Source organism: Scatophagus argus, chromosome 17, assembly GCF_020382885.2.
Source record: "Scatophagus argus isolate fScaArg1 chromosome 17, fScaArg1.pri, whole genome shotgun sequence".
NCBI classification, from domain to species: Eukaryota; Metazoa; Chordata; class Actinopteri; family Scatophagidae; genus Scatophagus; species Scatophagus argus.
The window spans coordinates 20269544-20288940 of record NC_058509.1 but is presented as its reverse complement, the minus strand read 5'-3'; the positions used below and the strand labels follow the sequence as shown (position 1 = coordinate 20288940).

At 39.4% G+C, this 19397-nt stretch overlaps 1 protein-coding gene across 6 annotated transcripts in view; it reads left to right on the top strand.

The window, feature by feature from the left end:
* Positions 1–19397, top strand: part of phf14 (PHD finger protein 14) — a 77736-nt gene that overhangs the window by 11734 nt on the left and 46605 nt on the right. For all 6 annotated transcript variants that reach the window (XM_046416996.1, XM_046416993.1, XM_046416994.1 and 3 more), the window contains exons 5-13: positions 2641–2800; positions 3629–3740; positions 4396–4533; positions 5477–5623; positions 5872–6142; positions 7652–7758; positions 9889–9984; positions 15996–16102; positions 16404–16535. In XM_046416996.1, coding sequence (XP_046272952.1) covers positions 2641–2800; positions 3629–3740; positions 4396–4533; positions 5477–5623; positions 5872–6142; positions 7652–7758; positions 9889–9984; positions 15996–16102; positions 16404–16535 — 1270 coding nt within the window. The remainder of the gene's footprint in view (positions 1–2640; positions 2801–3628; positions 3741–4395; positions 4534–5476; positions 5624–5871; positions 6143–7651; positions 7759–9888; positions 9985–15995; positions 16103–16403; positions 16536–19397) is intronic.

The following is a 19397-nucleotide window of genomic DNA, read 5'->3' as shown; positions in this document are numbered from 1 at the left end:
GTAATAGCTGCCATAGAAACCACATCAGCCAAGTAATTGTTTAGGCAACCTCTGAAAATTAAGAGGACGACATTAAAATTCTTTCGCTTGGCTTCTTCTTGCTTTAATGTTTTTTTATTTTTTGATTTATTATTGAATGTTCAATTTGTGGTGCTGCAGGGTCACTGATTGACAGCTTTGGACCAGAGCAGACAAGTTTTTTCAGGTTTTACTTTTTGTCTTTTGCTCAGTTCCCACAATATTAGAATAGAAAAAAAAAGCACTACAGTCAACAGTATTGATTGACACTGTTGTATTGTGTGTGTTGATTTGAGTCAATTGAAAACAGGAAATAGAGCAGCCAGTGTGTACCTGGATGTTGATTTGTTTCAGTTTTATCCCTAAATTTTATGGTACGTGTCCAAGAAAAGCTCTTAAATGACAACAGCATCCTTTTGTGCTGTTGGTCCAGCCAGAAAGGATTGTCAAGTTTTTAGCTTCACATTGGTGGTGTTGTATCTGATAGTAACGAAGGACAAAACAAATCTATGGCAGAGCAAGAGAGAAGTTCATGCAGTTATCTCTTCCCATGGATTATACTGTCCAGTTGAAGAATGATATAATTTAAGACAGTAAAATGTTTCTTTGATGTGAATTCATTTGTGAATGGAAATTTTGTCTTTAATACATGCAAGGCGTAATAAACATAATTATAATAAGCAGTAGTAGGTCAAAGGTAACAAGTAAACATTATAATACATGTGTATAAATAATTATTAGGGTTATATATGATAACAGACCACAGACGCTGTCATTTTACCTGTCATGATCAGTGTAGTCACATAATGTATCATGTCTTGAGAGCCTTGTCAAGTTGCAGAAAATAACCTTATTGATATCATCTGGTTCCCGTTCTACTTTTGGTGACTAGAAACCACAAGTAACTCTTCATCCTGGAAGCATAGAGCTCTAGTTGGGTAATAAGGTACAATGAGCTCTTTAAGACAAGATGGTACCTGACCATTTAGGGCTTTGTATGTGAGGAGGAGAATCTTAAATTTTACAGGCAGCCAGTGTAGAGAAGCCAATGTAGAAATATTATCTCTAATCTATCAGACTGATAACAGGGAGTTGCAATAGTCCAGCCTGGAGTTATTAAATGCATTGACTAGTTTTTCTGCATCTTTTTAAGCCTAATGTCTCATGTGCTTAAGGAGAATGTGCCTGATTTTTGCAATGTTGTGAAAGTGAAAGAAAACAGTCCTTGAAATTTGAGCTATGTGTGAGTTAAAGAATATGTGTATCAAAAATAAGATTTATTATGGTGAGGCTTGATGCCGAGGTAATGCCATCCAGGGTAGCTATATTACTAGATAAGTTGTTTCTAAGATGTTTAGGGCCCAGCACAATAACTAGTCGTCCAGGTTTTTATGTCTTTAAGTCATGCCTGAAGTTTGGTTAGCTGATTTACTTCATCTAGTTTCATTGATAGATATAATTGCATGTGTAACAATGAAAATTCTTAGAGTGTTTCCTAATAATGTCAACAATGGGGAGCATGTATGAGGTGAATAAAGTAACTAACTTTTGTGTGAATTTAGGATTAATATGAATGAACTGAATTTGAGCTGATAAGTAAGACTGAAACCAGCTTAATGCAGTTTCTTTGGTGCCAGTTGAGTGTTCCAGTCTGTCTAATAAAATATAACGGTCAATAGTATCAAGTGCCAGTGCTAAGGTCTGACAGATGACGTTGACCTGTGCTGTGATGAGCTCTAAAACCAGACTGGAAATCATCAAATAAACTATTATTACGTACAGTGTTGCGTAGCTGATTAGTGACTGCTTTCTCAAGGATCTTAGAGAGAACAAGAAGGTTAGATGTTGGTCTGTAGTTGCCCAAAACCTCTGGATCAAGAGTTGGCTTTTTAAGAACAGGTTTGATTGAAGCAAATTTAAAGGTCTGGGGTACATAGCTTATTATTAGAGTCAGATTTATCGTATTTAGCAGCTAAGATTGATTTTGAGGATTAATTGGAGTGGCAAAATCAAGCAAATGCAGTACATAATATGGTTTTAGGCTTAGAGTAATATGGTCTTTGAGTTAGCGCTGTGATAAGAGAAGCAGTATCTCCTTTAAAGAGTAGGACAGTATGTGTTTGAGCAATAGCTGACAGTACGCAGCTAGCCAATTTATGGTTTAGATGAATGACGCTTACACCTTGCTCTGTTTCTGTCTCTCTGTGTCTGCTCTTTGTAGAACTAGTTCTGAATTTTGGATTTACCAATGCTCTAGAGTCATTGGAAATTCTTGGATCACATGACTTGGAAACAATCCTACGCAGCCACCACTGGAAACTACTTCCACATATAGTATAAATGAGTACAAAAAATAAGTATAGTATAAATTCAGTATAAAAAACAGTATTGTATAAAATCAACATTAGTGTAGCCTAAAATTTAACTGTAACATATTGGGTTTAAACGAAAGGAATAGATATGCAAAATGCATTACAAACGAAAATGTCAGCATTATCAACCAAACCTTAGAGATTTGAACTGTTTGGTATAGCATACTGTCTTGTAGTGACAAGCAATGATGTTCATGCCACTGCCTCTGTCATTGTATATATATCGTAATATCCTTTTCTGTGTTTTCAGGATGTTATGGTGTAGATGGTGAGAGCGACTCGATCATGAGCTCTGCCTCGGAGAACTCGACAGAACCTTGGTTTTGTGACGCTTGTAAGAACGGAGTGACTCCCAGCTGTGAGCTGTGCCCCAACCAGGATGGCATCTTCAAAGAGACGGATGCTGGGAGGTGGGATACAGTTGCTCGTTGACCTGGTCGTTCGTTGCCATTTACGAGAGGCAGCAAGTGGAACGTGTTCAGAAACAAATAACGTCTTAGTTAATGACCTTAGCTGGTTGAAATGCTGAAGGCAGTATGTACAAGCTAAATTCTACATTTATTCTCTAGTGGAAAGAAGAGGAAGTTGGATTGGGGAAAAGAGAGAGAGAGAACTGGCAGAGGAGTGAGAGAAAGGGATGGAGGGAAGAGAAGAGATAGAGGAAGAAAAGGAGTGAGAGAAAAGAGTGTGTTATGTGAAGCGTGGCGACTTCAGCCACGTTATCGCTGATAGTGCTCCTCAGCCAGGCTGCACCCGAATTTACTACTTCACTAGAGCATGAAAAACACAGCAAATTAAACTGTGAAGCTGTTGCTTGCTAGAGATGGATATCTTTATATTGGACTTCGGATTCTCCTCCCTAAAGTCCGCATTTGAAATTATGTCACACCCAAACTGTAGCTAGAGTCTGGGGCTACATAAATCTATGCATCCATTTCTTTTTGAAGTGTCTTAGCAACTCACTGCAGCCAATTTCATGATATTAAGTTTCTTATTATCTGCAGTAATTCACTACACTAAATGCAGAAATAACCACAGCCGTATGTTTTAATCAGTTTGATGGTGTTCACTGAAATCATTGACCAGAAATCAGTACATTTTAAATGTCACCTTTTTAAAAACTACTTTGCTCCTAAAACATGTTCAGGTCATGATTTGCATAATGTTTCTTCTGTTTCTCCTCAACAAATCAGTTTATTAGTCAGTTTGATTTTTTTTTTTTCTCTCTTTATTTTCAGATGGGTGCATGTGGTTTGTGCGCTTTATGTTCCTGGAGTAGCATTTGGAGACATTGATAAACTACGACCAGTGACGCTCACAGAAATGAATTATTCAAAATATGGGGCCAAGGCAAGTACTGTTGTTTTACCTGCTGACACAGGTTTGATTCATGTTGATTAAGGTTTACTGACATATTTACTGGCTCTGCAGGAGCCATGTTGAATGTATATGACAATATATTTTAGATGCATAAACACATGTTTCATCTCTCCTTAAAATGCTACATTTGGAATGCTCACTTCCACTGAAAACACTTGAAACATTTCAAATTTTTCAAAGAGAGTTTTAAAATCTTAATTCTTTCTTAAAATGAGCTGTATGACAGTTAAAGCTAAAGCTGTATGGGAGGTAAAGTACTGAAAGGGTTTGAAGTGTCAGTTGAAGTGCGAGGATCAAAAGGAGTTGAAATGTAATCTGTTTTAAGAATGAAACCAAGTGGAAGTGTCAAGTAAAGAGCAAATGATGAAAGCAGTTGAAATGTCAGGGTCAAGTCCCAGACACACCAAACTGATATCACAGAACAAGTGAAAATACAGCAACGACTGCAACCAACGGCCAGCTAACACATACAGACCACCACCTGCATGAAAGGAAAGAACTCTCCAGCAGCAGGTGGTGGTCTGTATTCTTTGTTCACAAAGGGAAACTGCTATGTGGTGATGGACTAACATAAACCGTCGTTTGCAACAACTCAACTCTCCCTGTTGTATTCTGTTGTATTTAGGAGTGCAGTTTCTGTGAGGATGCCCGCTTTGCCAGGACTGGTGTGTGCATCAGCTGTGATGCTGGGATGTGTCGCTCCTATTTCCACGTCACCTGTGCACAGAGGGAGGGACTCCTCTCTGAGGCTGCAGCAGAGGAGGTAAGGAACAATTTGGATATTCAGCCCACAATTTCTTAATGCTGCTTAATAATAAAGAAATCCAGGTGTTCAAGGTGAGATACCACCCAAACTGGCTTGTAAGGCTTCGTAGAAAAAGTTTTATCACATCCAAATGTTTGAAAGATTTACTTTATACTTTCAGGGTATCAAATCATTCAAACAAAATTATTCCTCCGCTTACAGAGACAGCATATTTTGGGAAGCCCTGCAGTATATTTATTTTTGAAGATGGGGGAGCTGAGGTTTGAGCGTGAGCTAACCAACTGGAAATGTGCTAGCATGGTTTAGTTTCACTAGCTCACCCAGATGGTTGGCTTGCTAACCATCAGTCGCCTTCAGCTTTGTGGTTTTAAATTCTGGTATGACCAAGGCATCAGATGCATGAAACTACTTTTTGTGTAGTACTTTATAATATTACTTTTAGCTTCACCCATTTTACTGACTAGCCATGTGCTTTGCTAGATCTTTAATTACAGGACACTGTCAAGTAACATAGAAATATGACCTTCAGCTTCATTATTTTACAGGATGACTTATAGGTTGTTTTTTAACAAGAATTGGAGTATTAATAATCACTGTCCATTCTGCAGGGCAGTTCGTGGATGCAGCACACATATCCTCTCCATCTGTACATTATAAGCATCCTATGGGCTGCAAGCCGCATAATCCAGTCAGTCGTACACAAAGGCTCCTATCACCAAGCCAGAGTGTTGATGGCATCCACTGCAGCAGCTTAGGCTTAAATAATTCTCCAAGGTCAACAGCTGGAAAAACTTCTGATTTTCATATTTTATTTCCTGTGACAGAGTGAGGAATGGCAGTGTGCTGGATCGATTTTAAAATGTTGTACAAGTTGTAAAAGACGATGTTCCCATCTTTACTACCTATTACAACTGTTGATGCGTGTTTTTTGTTTCCGCAGGACATTGCTGATCCTTTTTTTGCGTACTGCAAACAGCATGCAGACCGCTTTGACAGGAAGTGGAAAAGGAAGAATTATCTGGCCTTACAGTCCTACTGTAAGGTCTCTCTTCAGGAGAGAGAGAAACAACTTACTCCTGAAGCTCAGGTAATGTTCTCATTCATATCAGTTGCGGCAGGTAAATGTTAGCACAGCTGTTAAACATGTTTGTATCTCCATCTAAAAATGCCTTATGATTTACAAAGAGAAGAAGACGAGGAGAATATTCCAGTGTTTGGACATTTGTTACTTTTTCAGTTGATTTAATTTGTGGCAAGCACATTTGTAAAGACACTGGCAACTCACTTATTAACTTAAGGATGTGAACAAAGTGAATGTGTGTGTCCCACCTGCAGGCCCGAATCACGACCCGCCTGCAGCAGTACCGAGCAAAGGCAGAGCTGTCCAGGAACACTCGGCCTCAGGCGTGGGTGCCCCGGGAAAAATTGCCACGACCTCTGACCTCTAGTGCCTCAGCCATCAGGAAGCTGATGAGGAAGGCAGAGCTGATGGGCATCAGCACCGATATTTTCCCTGTGGATACGTCTGATGCCAACGCCAGCATGGATGGACGCAGGAAACACAAGCAGCCTGCCCTCACAGCAGACTTCGTCAATTACTACCTGGGTGAGGAAAGAATCATCTAAGAAACCTTTTACAGTTTTCCTGCCATTCTTTATTTACCAGTTATTTCTGTGCAATTCTGGGTGGATTGACCTCCGAAGCTGAAACGATTGGCAAATGTTTTTCCAGGTTAGTCCAAAATGTGAGCAGTGCTTTGGAAGCTCCTTCTTTGCATTGACTGAAATTGATGCTTTAGATCCATTAATAAACAAGATGCATGAGGACCTTGCAGACCTGGCTGGGGCTTTGTGTGGAAGTTTATGCATACAGATTACTTAGCCAGTAAATAATGTTTTGTAGTCTGTAGTTTGAGTACTTAGTATATGTAAGTATAGAATCACTATATAGAGAATATAGAGAAAAAGAGAGCCAGTATTTGATTTGATGGAAGGACTTTGCTTACCAGGGGCGGCACGGTGGTGCAGTGGTTAGCACTGTCGCCTCATAGCAAGAGGGTTCCAGGTTCGAATCCCGGTCTGGGCCCTTCTATGTGGAGTTTGCATGTTCTCCCTGTGCCTGCGTGGGTTTTCTCCGGGTACTCCGGCTTCCTCCCACAATACCAAAAACATGCACATTAGGTTAATTGGCTACTCTACATTGCCCCTAGGTGTGAGTGTGAGAGTGTGTGGTTGTCTGTCTTTGTATGTTGGCCCTGCGATTGACTGGCGACCAGTCCAGGGTGTACCCCGCCTCTCGCCCGTAGTCAGCTGGGATAGGCTCCAGCTCCCCTGCGACCCTCACGGATAAGCGGTATAGAAAATGGATGGATGGATGGACTTTGCTTACCAGACCTCTGCTCCTCATCTCTGATTTATGCTAGCAGCTGACATAGCACGCCCAAATGTTTGACGAAACTGTAAGTGGCAGAGTTGCAGCATGTTTAATGCCACCAGGTTTAGACAAGGAGGAGAAATATGAATTCTCATTAGCTCCACTAAGATCAAAGGAAATTATTTCATATAATACTAGGATTATTAAAACGCTTCCCACCTACCCTATCCAATTCCCCACGGGAAACCTGCATTATATTTGCGGTATCTACATTATTCTTTCAAAACAACACAACAGAAACAAGATCTTTCCTTAAAGAATGAACTGTAGACCCAAATACTATTCTCATTCAACTTTTACACACACGACATGTGAAATATTTCTTCAGTGTAGTTTGTCTTTATTCAAAAAGCAGCAGTGACACTTCTAATGACACTTCTAATCTATGAAGCTTCTAATCTATATTTTAATTTTAGCTAAAGTAAAAGGATTTAGGCATTTCTCTCCATACTGTATCTTTAACTGTTGTAACTGTTGGTTATGTTACTCTACCACTCTGCTATGTAAAAGCAGGTTCTTCCTAAATAAATGATTTGGGTTTGTGTGATGCCAGTAACCTTGAGAGCATATGCCATTAGTCTACAGCGGAGGGCCTATCTGCCATCAGTACACTCTCTCATGTGCTTTTTCCTGTATATAGATTGTGATCGTGCTATTGATTTTTGTCCCATTGATATTCAGAGCGGAACATGCGAATGATCCAGATCCAGGACAACATCTCTGAGCAGAAGAACTTAAAAGACAAGCTGGAGAGCGAACAAGAAAAACTGCATGTGGAGTACAACAAGGTGAGCATCACAATCCAAACCTACAGAAAAATCAGCCAATTCTGTGGACATGCTGGGTTATGAAAACCTATGTAAAGTGGAGTGTTCGCACGTATTTTTGCTGAAATTATAATATTGCATTAGTAAGATTAAACAGAAATTCAGACACAAGAAACAGTCAAATCACAGACCACGTGAACAAAGCATTCTCACCTCAGTGGAAAACACTGGTGTAACTGTGCCTTTTGTGATCTGTAGAAGTGGGTTACAGCCACCTTCATTAACAGAGCTGAATAAAATGGGCCTCTTAGAGTATGTTGGTTAAGTTCCAATGCTTAGTAGTATTACTGCTGCTGCTGGGCATCTCTGCTTGTGTGCTTCTTCTCTCACGCCCCACCTCTCTCTCTCTCTCTCACTCTCTCTCTCTCTCGCTCTCTCGCTCTCTCTCTCTCTCTCTCGCTCTCTCTCTCTCCCTCCCTCCCTCTCCCTCTCCCCATCCCCCAACCAGTCAAGGCAGATGGCGGCCCACCTTGAGCTGGGGTCTGCTCAGAGGTTTCTGCCTTCTAAAAGGCAGTTTTTCCCCACCACTGTGCCAAGTCCTTGCTCATGTGGGAATGTTGGGCTCTCTGTATTACAAAATTTAATGAAATTAGAGCTGGTCTAGACCAGCTCTAATTGGAAAGTGTCATGAGATAAGTATTATTGTGAATTGGCGCTATATAAATAACCTTAATTGAATTGAATTGGTAGGCTTAGAATTTTCAGTTACTTATTTTTTAGAGAGGAGGTTGATTCATATCAGTAATGCAGGTCTTGGAAGTCTTAGTGGTTATAATAGGGCATGTGTTCATGTGTTCAGTTGAAAGTGCAAAATTAAGGCAAAGAATTTGAGGGATTTTTTTTTTGGACAAAACAAGATCAGTTTGTGAATTTCATGTTCTGGTCGGTAAGATAAAACATTAATATACTGTACAGCCTACCTCAGCTTTTACCTCAGTTTGTTATGGACAGCGCGCAACTTTGCGTGTACAGCTGTGTCACCGCATTAGATATGGCCTTGCTATGCTAGCTGATAAAAACTGCTTCCTGCATGTGCTTTTCTCTCATCTCTCCTCAAGCATGTGACCTCTGTGAAGAGGCTGGCACTCCATCTGTCAACTTGAAGAGGGAAATACAACAGCAGAGTAAAAGTCACAAGAGTTAATGTTGCGTTCAGTCTTCTGCCGTGCGTGTTAAGCGTTATTAATGGAGTGTGTGTTGCTAATTGCACTGCCTGAGTTGCTCTTACATGGCTTTGGCCTTGGAGAAAATGCTAGTGGATGAATGTTGTTACAAGTCTCGCTTTGACAGATAAATAGCAGTAGTGCCCAGTATAAGGTTTACTCTGGACACAAGGCTCAGCTCTCAAAAAGAAACTGAAATAAAATATAGAGACTAAGTGAAACCAAAGCTTCCAGGCTTTGTTCCAAAAAAATCTCAATTCAGAGCATGAGATTTGTAATAATGCAAAAGTAACTAATAATAATAATGATATTAGTGATATCTGGACTTAAACTGACTTAAACTCTATTTCGCCATTTCTTACAAACCCTTTAAAAATTTGGAAAATTGTTTTTTGCCTTCTTTCAGGGAATAAAATAGAAGACTGATAACGCACACATGCTCTTGTGTTAAATGCAGATGTAGCATATGTTTGTCTTACAGTAAAGACTGAAAGTAGCAGGGAAACGGCTAGACTGACTTTGTCCGATATTCAAAGCATCTTATCAACATCTCTAAAGCTCACAAATTAAAATTTCACATCTCATCTCATTGGTTTAATCTATACACAAACAGAAATGTAAAATTAGCATTTTTTTAATTGGAACTATTAATCTTTGACTGTATATAAAGACTGACATCATGAAACATCATGATTGACAACTGAGTGCTACCCGAGACTGGTTCAGGCATTGTGTATTGGCGGGGGCTCGATAAAAAAAGCCCTACTGCCCAAGTATGTGTCAGTGCTGGTAGCCTCCAGTCTTTACTAAGCTAGCCTAGCCTGAACCTGACTCCTGCTTTGTACTGAATACACAGACATTATTTTATTTTTGGAGGACAGAAACTGTAGCACCCTGGCCTCATGTGGTGTCCTCTCCGCTCTTTCAGCTCTGTGAATCTCTGGAGGAGCTGCTGAATGTGAATGGGGAGCTGCGAAGTGAAGGCCAGGCCATGTGGACTCTGCTTGGGGGCATCCTGGGCCAGGTACCTTTGCAACTACTTTTCTTTACTTACCATCTCCTGTTTGTAAATTACCTTGTTGTTGTTTTGTTATTTTTGGGTTGTCCTTACATCGTCCCATTCTTGCGAAGGGAATATTTCAGGAATACCTTGATGGATTTGTTTAAAATTGGCGCAAACCTCCACTTGAACTCAAAGATGAACGGATTAGATTTTGGTGGTCAAAGGTCACTGTGACCTCACAAAACAAATTTTAGTTCATCTGCTTATAATTAGTCAATTTCACAGAAATGTCTAATAGGATAAAATGATGAATTGATGACATTTTATATCCAAAAGAGCAATGGTCAACTTTACTGTGACATCATAATGTTATTCAACACCATAACTCAGGAACCGAAGGGCCTGTGAAGATTGTGACCATATTTCACATTTAGATACTGAATTGGTGACACTAAATTTTGGTGTCCACCTTGTGCTGCTGGGTTGAACATGTGTGTAAAGCATGCACATTTTAGAATTTGTGGCTTTGCGGCAACATTCATTTTTTAAGCACTGTAGTCCACCACAAGCTCATTAGCTTTGATGATACTGAGCTTCAGGTGATTGTTGTCGCACCATGTGAAGAAGCTCTCCATCAGACCCTCTGTAACCTCTGAATGAAGACAGCATGTTTCTTGTTAGAGTCATACATGTTAGTTAATACCTGTAGTGATAACTTCCATTTGGTTGAAAAACACACTTACAGTAATATCTTTCATCATCATTCAAGATATTACATGTCTTCAGAGTCTTCACTATATGTGCTGTATGAGTCTAGAAAAACATGGATGTAAATTGCAGCTTTACTGGTTGGTGGAAGCATACAACCACCTGGTGGTAATTCTTGTTTAGAGTAGCAGTAATTGGTGCTGAAAAGTTATCCAGATTGTGAGTAGCAATTCTTGTAGCCAACAGTAGGGTAATACTGGAGTCTCTAATAAACCTGTTGATTAAATATAAATCCTTTCATTTTGCACTAACTCACTGACCTGTCATATGCCATGATGTAAGACCTGAGTGTGGGAAAGCTGTCTCCCATTTTACGTTCCTATGGCAACCAATTGCCAAGATTTGCAATTTTGGCTGATGGCTTATTTAATGAAGGTGAGCCACAGAAACAGACTGAGATCTTTAGTCTTTATGTTGTAGCAAATTTAAAACTTGAATTTACACACAAATCATTGTTAGGGTGCTCACGGAATGAAAGCAGCAGTTCAATGCTGCTTTCTTGAGGTTGAAATGTAGTCTATTGTTGCTTACAATTTTTGGTACAAGTTTTTGGTACACTAAATCCTGCTAATATTTAGTGTAAAATAAATCAGACACAATGAAATGAATAATCTGGATGAATATGTGAGTAGAGCATATAAATTAACTCATACTTTGTTAAATCATTTAGAAATGTATTAAAACTCTACTCAGTACATTCATTTGCGGCTACATGTGCCAAATTGCAAGCCAGCTAGCTAGCTAACCTATGTGACTGAAATATACACAAGCCCATGAATACACAACTCTGTCACAATTACACATTGATATTGTATAGTCTTTAACTGCATTAAGTAGAGTATTTAACAATAAACAACAATCAACCAAGTTATTTAGACCATTAAACCCAAATGTACCTAATGTGATAGCCAGACCTAGTATTCTGCTGTTATTCTCGCAAGGATGCAAAATTAGAATGTAAGAAATGTTTCTTTACATTTTAGCGAGCTGTATCTAATCGATCAGCTTGTCAACGCCTAACTCCAAACTTTCTCTTTTTAAATTGTCCTGTCAGTGTACCTGGACAGTTTCAAGAGAAGTGGACTGTTCATTATTCATTTATTTATCTATTTATTTTAGTTTAGTCTTTCAGTCTACAAGTAGGAAGCTGTCATTTTCCAGAAACGCAGTTTCAAATGACAAGACTTTGCTGAACATGCAGTGAAGAGCAATATACCAGAGAACAACCTGGTCCATGGGCCTGTCAGGTAATCCTTGAGTTCCCCTTTGAGGATGATTTTATTTTGCTAGAATGACATTACCATAAAACACCAGGACGGAAAATACCTGTTTGTCTATGCAGTATGTTCAGTAGTGGTGTTTCACAGCTTCCCAATTGTGGTCAGTTGTGAATGACAGACTTCAAGCTACAGATGTACCTGTGCAGTTAATGCATAATTTAACAAGTGAAATTTAGCTTGAAGCTGCTTACAGTAAGTTGTTAAGCTCATCCTGTCTGTAACTAATATGTTGAGAAAACAAGTTGTTTTGAATGCATCCATTTAGCAGTATTGATGTGCCACTTTTCTGCTCGCAGTCTTCTGATTACCAGCATTTTTTGTAAAGCTTGCATTCTGAGACTTCAGCACATCTCCTCCAATGCAGACAGTACATGACTGCATTCTCCCAAGCAGTCGCAGAACTTATTAAGCACATGCAGGGAGAGACAAAATAACTGGAATACCTTAGTTTGTAATGCATTTCCATTTACCAACATCACCTGTAACACAAACAAATGACCGTAATGAACCACAAATAAAAGGTACTTACTCACACCCTGAACTCTGTAACTGTAGTGGGGACATTCAGTGTTTATTCACAAACTGCTATAATCTGCTCATCTCTCTTTTCCACACCCACACCCTGTTACACCTCTGCTGCACATGTAGTATGCTGCTCCACCCCTTGCTATTTTTCTCTGTGTATTTTATAAAGTTTCAAGGTCTACCTACTAGCTTTTTCTGAAGCTATCAGAATCATCTTGCAGCAGTCAATCCACAACTAATCTTGATGGTTAAGCAGTCTCGACCGTCTCATGAAGACCACAATCTCAAAAAAGACTAGCAAGTTAACCTTAAATTATGTTTTTTGTAAAACTTTCTAAAGTCAAGAATGATCTTGGGTGCTCAAGAAGTAGAACAGTGATAAGAAAAATACGTCAGAGCCTTGTGGTTTTAGAAGGTGTGCCTTACAAAATATCAAGAAATAAAATATAAGAATGTTTTGTTAGATTGTAATGTAATATACATTTGCAGGTGTTGTTATAAAGTTATATTCTCAGTCAGCATTTTCTACTCTCTTATAACAAGGATCTGTGTCTTGTCCTCAATGATTACAGCATGCAGCTAACTCTGACCTTTTATTGAAATTATTCAATCATATGGTTCCTGGGACATTGTAGTCACTCCTGTAAGGCTTCATGTGTACAAGTATCAGCTAAATCCATGAAAAGGCTTATTAAAAGTAGCATCATTGAGAATATGAGCTGTGTAGATGAATGTACAAATGATACTAATGTGGTAGAAAGGCAGCTGAATGGTCAGGGACAAGAGGAAAACTGGCAGTGAATCTTCAATGACCACCATAAATCACCTAATTATGAACACGCAGGGTTTAAGTAGCAACATCAGTCATGGCACTGCATGCTTTTGTGTCATCTATCTGCCACATTTTCATCTCCTATTTGTCATCCTGCCTCTGCTCTTGCAAAAAATTATTGATGTCCCCAACTGGGACTCTCATCCTTCTTCCAGTACACACTCAGTGCTTTTGTTTCTGATGCTCATGGAAGTTTAGCACTCCTGGAAACTTCACAAAAATACACTGCAGGGACAATGCTTCTGGTATTATTGCTGTTGCTATCATATGTTTGCTCCTTCTCTCACTCCCCGCCCCCACCCTCTCTCCCTCTCTCTCTCTCTCTCTCTCTCTCTCTCTCTCTCTCTCTCTCTCTCTCTCTCTCTCTCTCAACTCAACCAGTCAAGGCAGATGGCCGTCCATCTTGAGCCCGGGTCTCTTCTGAGGTTTCTGCCTTCTAAAAGGCAGTTTTTTTGTTTTGTTTTTTTTCTCCACTGTCGCCAAGTGCTTGCTCAAGGGGAAATGTTGGGTTCTCTGTATTACAAAATTTAATTAAAGAGTTTGGTCTAGACCTCCTGTAATTGGAAAGTGTCATGAGATAACTTTTGTAGTGAATTGGCGCTACATAAATAAACTGGATTGAAAATTGAATTCAATTTTCCATCAACCCCCATAAAACCACTGTGAGGATAGAACAGGTACCAGGCTGCTGATATTATAAGAGGGATAAGAGTGACATTGTGGTCTAGTTTAGTGTCGTTCAACAGAGAAATAATTGCCAAGTAGACCTGCAAGCGGATATTTAATCTGTCATCATTTTACAATGAATAATTAAATCTGTCTAAGGATCAGAAAAAATGCCTATTGTCAGTCGAAAAACCCTAGGATATTCAGAATTTAATGATAATCACATTTTTGAGAGGCTGAAAATATCCTTGATAAATATCTTAAACAAAAATAGCTGACTGATTTTCTATGGATAAACTAGTTTCAACACTGAACTTACATTTAACCACTGCAAGAAAGACTTGTCATGAAACTGGACAGGATATGCAGTAGAAAGACACAAGTATTTTTGAATAATAATATTTTGCAGACTGTGAGGTGCTTGGTTTTGGCTTGTTCCTTTTGAAGCAAGAAAACAAACAAGAAAACCCCTCATACCCAATCATGATACATTCAGCTGTAACCAGTTAACCTGTTTACCTGTGGAATGTTCCAAATAGGAGGTTTTTTTGAGCGATACACAACTTTCCCAGTCTTTTGTCGCTCCTGTCCCAAGTTGCTTGAATCCTGTTGCTGGCGTCAAGTTCACAATAAAAAAAATTCAGTGAAGCTGTTCAGGTGAAATATGAAATATTTTTATTCCTCTCAACTAAGTATATGTCAAAAAGCAATTGTTTATTTCTGTTTTAGACAGCATTTCAGCTTTTGGGAATCATGGTTGTAGTCATGAAGCAGCCTATACTTGCTTTTCAGAGCTGTTTGTGAAAATGCTCTCAGCAACAGAAAGTGCTCAGTTTGTACCTGCACTGTAACATTTTGATGAGTCTTCCCTGAGGACAGAGCAGGGTGGCAGCAAGCCAGACAGCTTAATGCTTGTCTGTGTACCTGACTGTTTCCGCTCACTTTTTATTATCTGTACCTTTTAAACTTATTCATCTGTCTGATAAAGCTTGTTAACAATGTTGAAGCTGCTCGATATCAGCAGTAGAGACGCTTCCTTGAGGTTGGACACAGGTAGACTGCAGTCCAGGTTGAGGAGATAGCCCCAGCAGCCCCTTGTGCTTTGGTCACCCTGTCCCTCCATCTATCAGGCCTGCCTGCAGGGACGTTCCCTCGGTGCTGCAGGCAGAGCAAACGAGCCCAGATTAGAACTTCCTCAGGGAAAACCTTGTCTGTTTAGTGACAGACTTGGTCCCTACGAGATAAGTTTTCTAATTAACCCGTGTGGCAGCAATGCACCTGAGATGCGCAGGAGAATAAACTGGATGTCTGCTGCTGCTTTTCACCTGCCTGATACATCAGGTTTCCTTCGCTTCTCCTCACAACTCTGCTGTGAGGGAACTTTTACAGCTCTGCTTTGGTGAGCACTTTTTTTGGACAGTCCAAACTCTCAGGCAGCACAAAGCAGGTTATTGATAAATTGTCACAGGTCAAGTGCTCTGAGCAGCATCAGCATAGAGTTTCACTTCTCTCTCTGGGTCAAATTGGGTGAATTTGTTAATATAAGGAATATTCAGATTGACAGTTTGCTCTCAACATGAATTGGACACACAAATATGAAACTGAATGTTTTAAACTGCACCAAAATGTGTTTGTCATGAAGCAAAGATAACAGCTTGGTTTATTGTATTTGTTGCATCACTTTAAAATGCTCAGCTAACCCATATGACAAAAGAACATTTTATTATCTCTAGTGATATTTAACCGTGTTACAAACTTCAGCAATAACAAACAATAAACATTAAGATTATTTTCATTCTATGCGGCCATTGATTGGAACTACTTCCTACAAAAGAAGCAATGTGAAAGTGGTTCACAGCGTGTTCTGTGGGATAACCAGAGAAAAGGGTCATTATTCTTTGGAGGAAATGTTTCTGTTAATAGCTGTAGCATTAAAGCATTTGTGGACCTTCTTTTGGCAGAAACTAAACACTCCAGCTGTTCTGAAAGCCCCAAAAGAGAGGAAGCCCAGCAAGAAGGAGGGAGGATCCCCAGGGAAGTCTTCCAGTCTGCCAGCAGTTCTCTACAGGTGAACACACAGTGTCCAGAGAGATGCTAGGAAAAGAATAGGAAGCACTGAAGATAAAGGTTAGACGATAAAGTAAAGATAGTGAGACCAGTGTGCAGTTGTCAGGGCAGAAACGGTGTGCCTTACTGTGTATGTGCATCATTGATTTTAGACCATTTGGAGTTCATCTGTCACACAGTTTGTCAGACACCACTGTTTGAGCTGATTGACCACTGCTGCGTTCCTGCATTTTTACATACCAAAATCATGACTAAAAATAACCAGCCTTTTCTTTTACATAACTTTACATATTTTCATGCAGCTGTGGAATCTGTAAGAAGAACCAGGACCAACATCTGCTGGTGCTGTGTGACACCTGCAAGCTCTACTACCACCTGGGCTGCCTGGAGCCACCGCTAACACGCATGCCCAAAAAGACCAAGAACAGCTACTGGTAAGAAACATGGAGTCAAGAGTGGGGGTGGGGAGGAGATCGGAGTCATACATGTGAAAGAAACTGTGTAGGGACACATGAAGAACGTACTAGACCTCAGAGTTCCATCAAGCCATCTAAAGTAGATCAATATCGGCAGCTAAGAAATTACGAATACAACAAAATCTCAAGCTTGTAAAGGCCACAGAGTCATAAGTTTGAGGGACAAATCCAAACTGCTGCAGAGCTTTTTGGGAAGGTAACACAGTTCAAGAGACACACCTGCATATTAGTGTGGTGCTCTAGTGTACAAGTGGCAAATAACTTAGCAAAACCACTGACCACCATGGCCAGTGAGCAGTAATACTTTGTATGAAGGCCACATCTGTTTGCGTTATGGGTGCATTCCTAGTGAATTTTAATATAATAACAGTAATATTATATTTTTTATGATTGCACTCATAAACATACATAATGGTTTCTGATGCACTATATCAGCAATCATAAAACCTTACAGATGTGACTGACAGTGAATTATAATCACTGGATGCGGTATAGATTTTTTTCAGTGCATGACAATGCATTACACTTCACTGAGCACTAGCAATGAAAATATCTAATGAACTGTGCATTACTATAGGTGCATCAATAGGTACTACACTTAACACACCCACTGATAACATATGATACTGCATGGACTATTATAGCATACTATAGCTTGCTACATTTGATTGTAGAGGTGTATATGGTAGTCATAATGTATTCTAAGCTCATTAGTCAGCTTTTAGCAAGAGTCCATAAGGCATACTGTCATTATAAGTCACCTCTCTAATGTTTTATTGCTTTTGACATAATGCATCACAGCGCATGTGTCTTTATGAGTCATGAATTATTATGAATACCCCCATAATGCCCAATGCACATGATCTTCAGAGAAAGTTTTACTCATTTGGTAAAACCTCATCTTTTATACTAATGATTTATTCAGGAAAGTTTTATGTTTCAGCACAACATGTCTTCTGGAATAAATGAATGGAGATACTTCCAGAAGCAGGTGGCTGTACCTGTACACTGTACAAGCATACTGATAGGAAATGTACGATGTACTGGTTAAACAGAGAATTCATAAGGAAAAACCAGTTGCTTAATAATAATATTTGAAAGCAACATCATAAAACATCTTCATAATGTGTGTGTGAACTGGTATGGCTTTTTATATTCATTCTTTGCTAGGAGCAGTAAGACATCAGGATTCACAGTTTGTTTATGCATATCAGTCCTCACATTTGAGGCAACACGATTATCAGATGACTGATGCTGAGATGGAGAAATTGTCACAGTCAGTTCTCTCAGCCACTGCAGTTCCTTATCTACAGAGGAGATTTAATACATGTTTTTTCACATGTAATAGACAAAAAAGAGAGAAGCATTTTCTCTTTCTATAGTAAATGAAAGAAATGAAGAGATGCAGATAGTACTACAGGACAGGACCTGTATGCTTGTATAACACAATCTGTTGGCAACTGGAGTAATTCATTTAACATTCATTTTAAGAATTAAGCTCTTAATTTATTGGGTGAAAATTAGAAACCATCTAACTTGACTCCATGCAGTAAATATCAGTATTATCTTTAAGGGTTGTGTATTTGCTAGAACCTGTGATAAGGTACAGCCTTTTTCAAATACGAAACAATCCCAGAAACCTCAGTTTCTCTTGTCATTGTGGTTGAAATTTTGAGTACATTACTCTTCTAGTCCATAAATGCACATGTATGATCCTTCCTTCGCACCAACACACAGTAATGACAGCAATCAGCTGCTCTCTATATACCCCTGTTTCAGTTCAGTTCAATTTATTTATATAGCGCCAAATCACAACAACAATTGTCTCATTACGCTTTCCAGTTAGAGCAGGTCTAGACCAAACGCTTTAAATTGATTTTTAGAGAGACCCAACAAAACCCCCATGAGCAAGCACTTGGCGACAGTGGCGAGGAAAACATCCTTTTAGAAGGCAGAAACCTCGGAGCAGACCCCAGCTCAATATGGGCGGCCATCTGCCTTCACTGTGTAGGTTGTGAGAGAGAGAGAGAGAGAGAGAGAGAGAGAAGAGGCAAGAGAGTAGGGGAGTACATAGACAGAGATGCACAACAACAACAATAAGAGTATTCAGAGTATTCAAATGACAATGACAATATTAATAATAATGGTTTTGATAGTAGTAGTAGTAGCCGTAGTACTAGTAGTAGTAGTAGTAGTGGTAGTTTCCTAAAAGGTTTGAAGGTTTGAACTTTAAATGATACTCACTCAGTGCTGTAATTATGTTAGGTACCCTTAGAATTCGCGGTTTTTGTATTTTTAAAACTGGAGAATGTTGATTAGCTGATATTTGAACCTAATTTAGTTTTTGCAGAAACACTATTACAAATACGTAAAAAGATCCGGTTGTCAACCTGAGTTTCCTGTTACTACTTGGTGGAAGAAGTCTGCTAGATAGCGTGTCGGTGACTCTTTCTCTGCATTTTGGCAACTTATATAATAATCACTTAAGATCTTAATAAAATGCATTGCACTTTACCTACCACCAACAATGAAATGTTACGATAAGGCATTATTATGGATCCATCTACCCAACCGGTCAAGGCAGATGGCCGCCCATCTTGAGCCGGGGTCTGCTCCGAGGTTTCTGTCTTCTAAAAGGCAGTTTTTCCTCACCACTGTCGCCAAGTGCTTGCTCAAGGGGGAATCTTGGGTTCTCTGTATAACAACTTAATTAAAGAGTTTGGTCTAGACCTGCTCAAATTGGAAAGTGTCTTGAGATAACTTTTGTTGTGAATTGGCGCTATATAAATAAACTGAATTAAACTTTACTTAACACATACA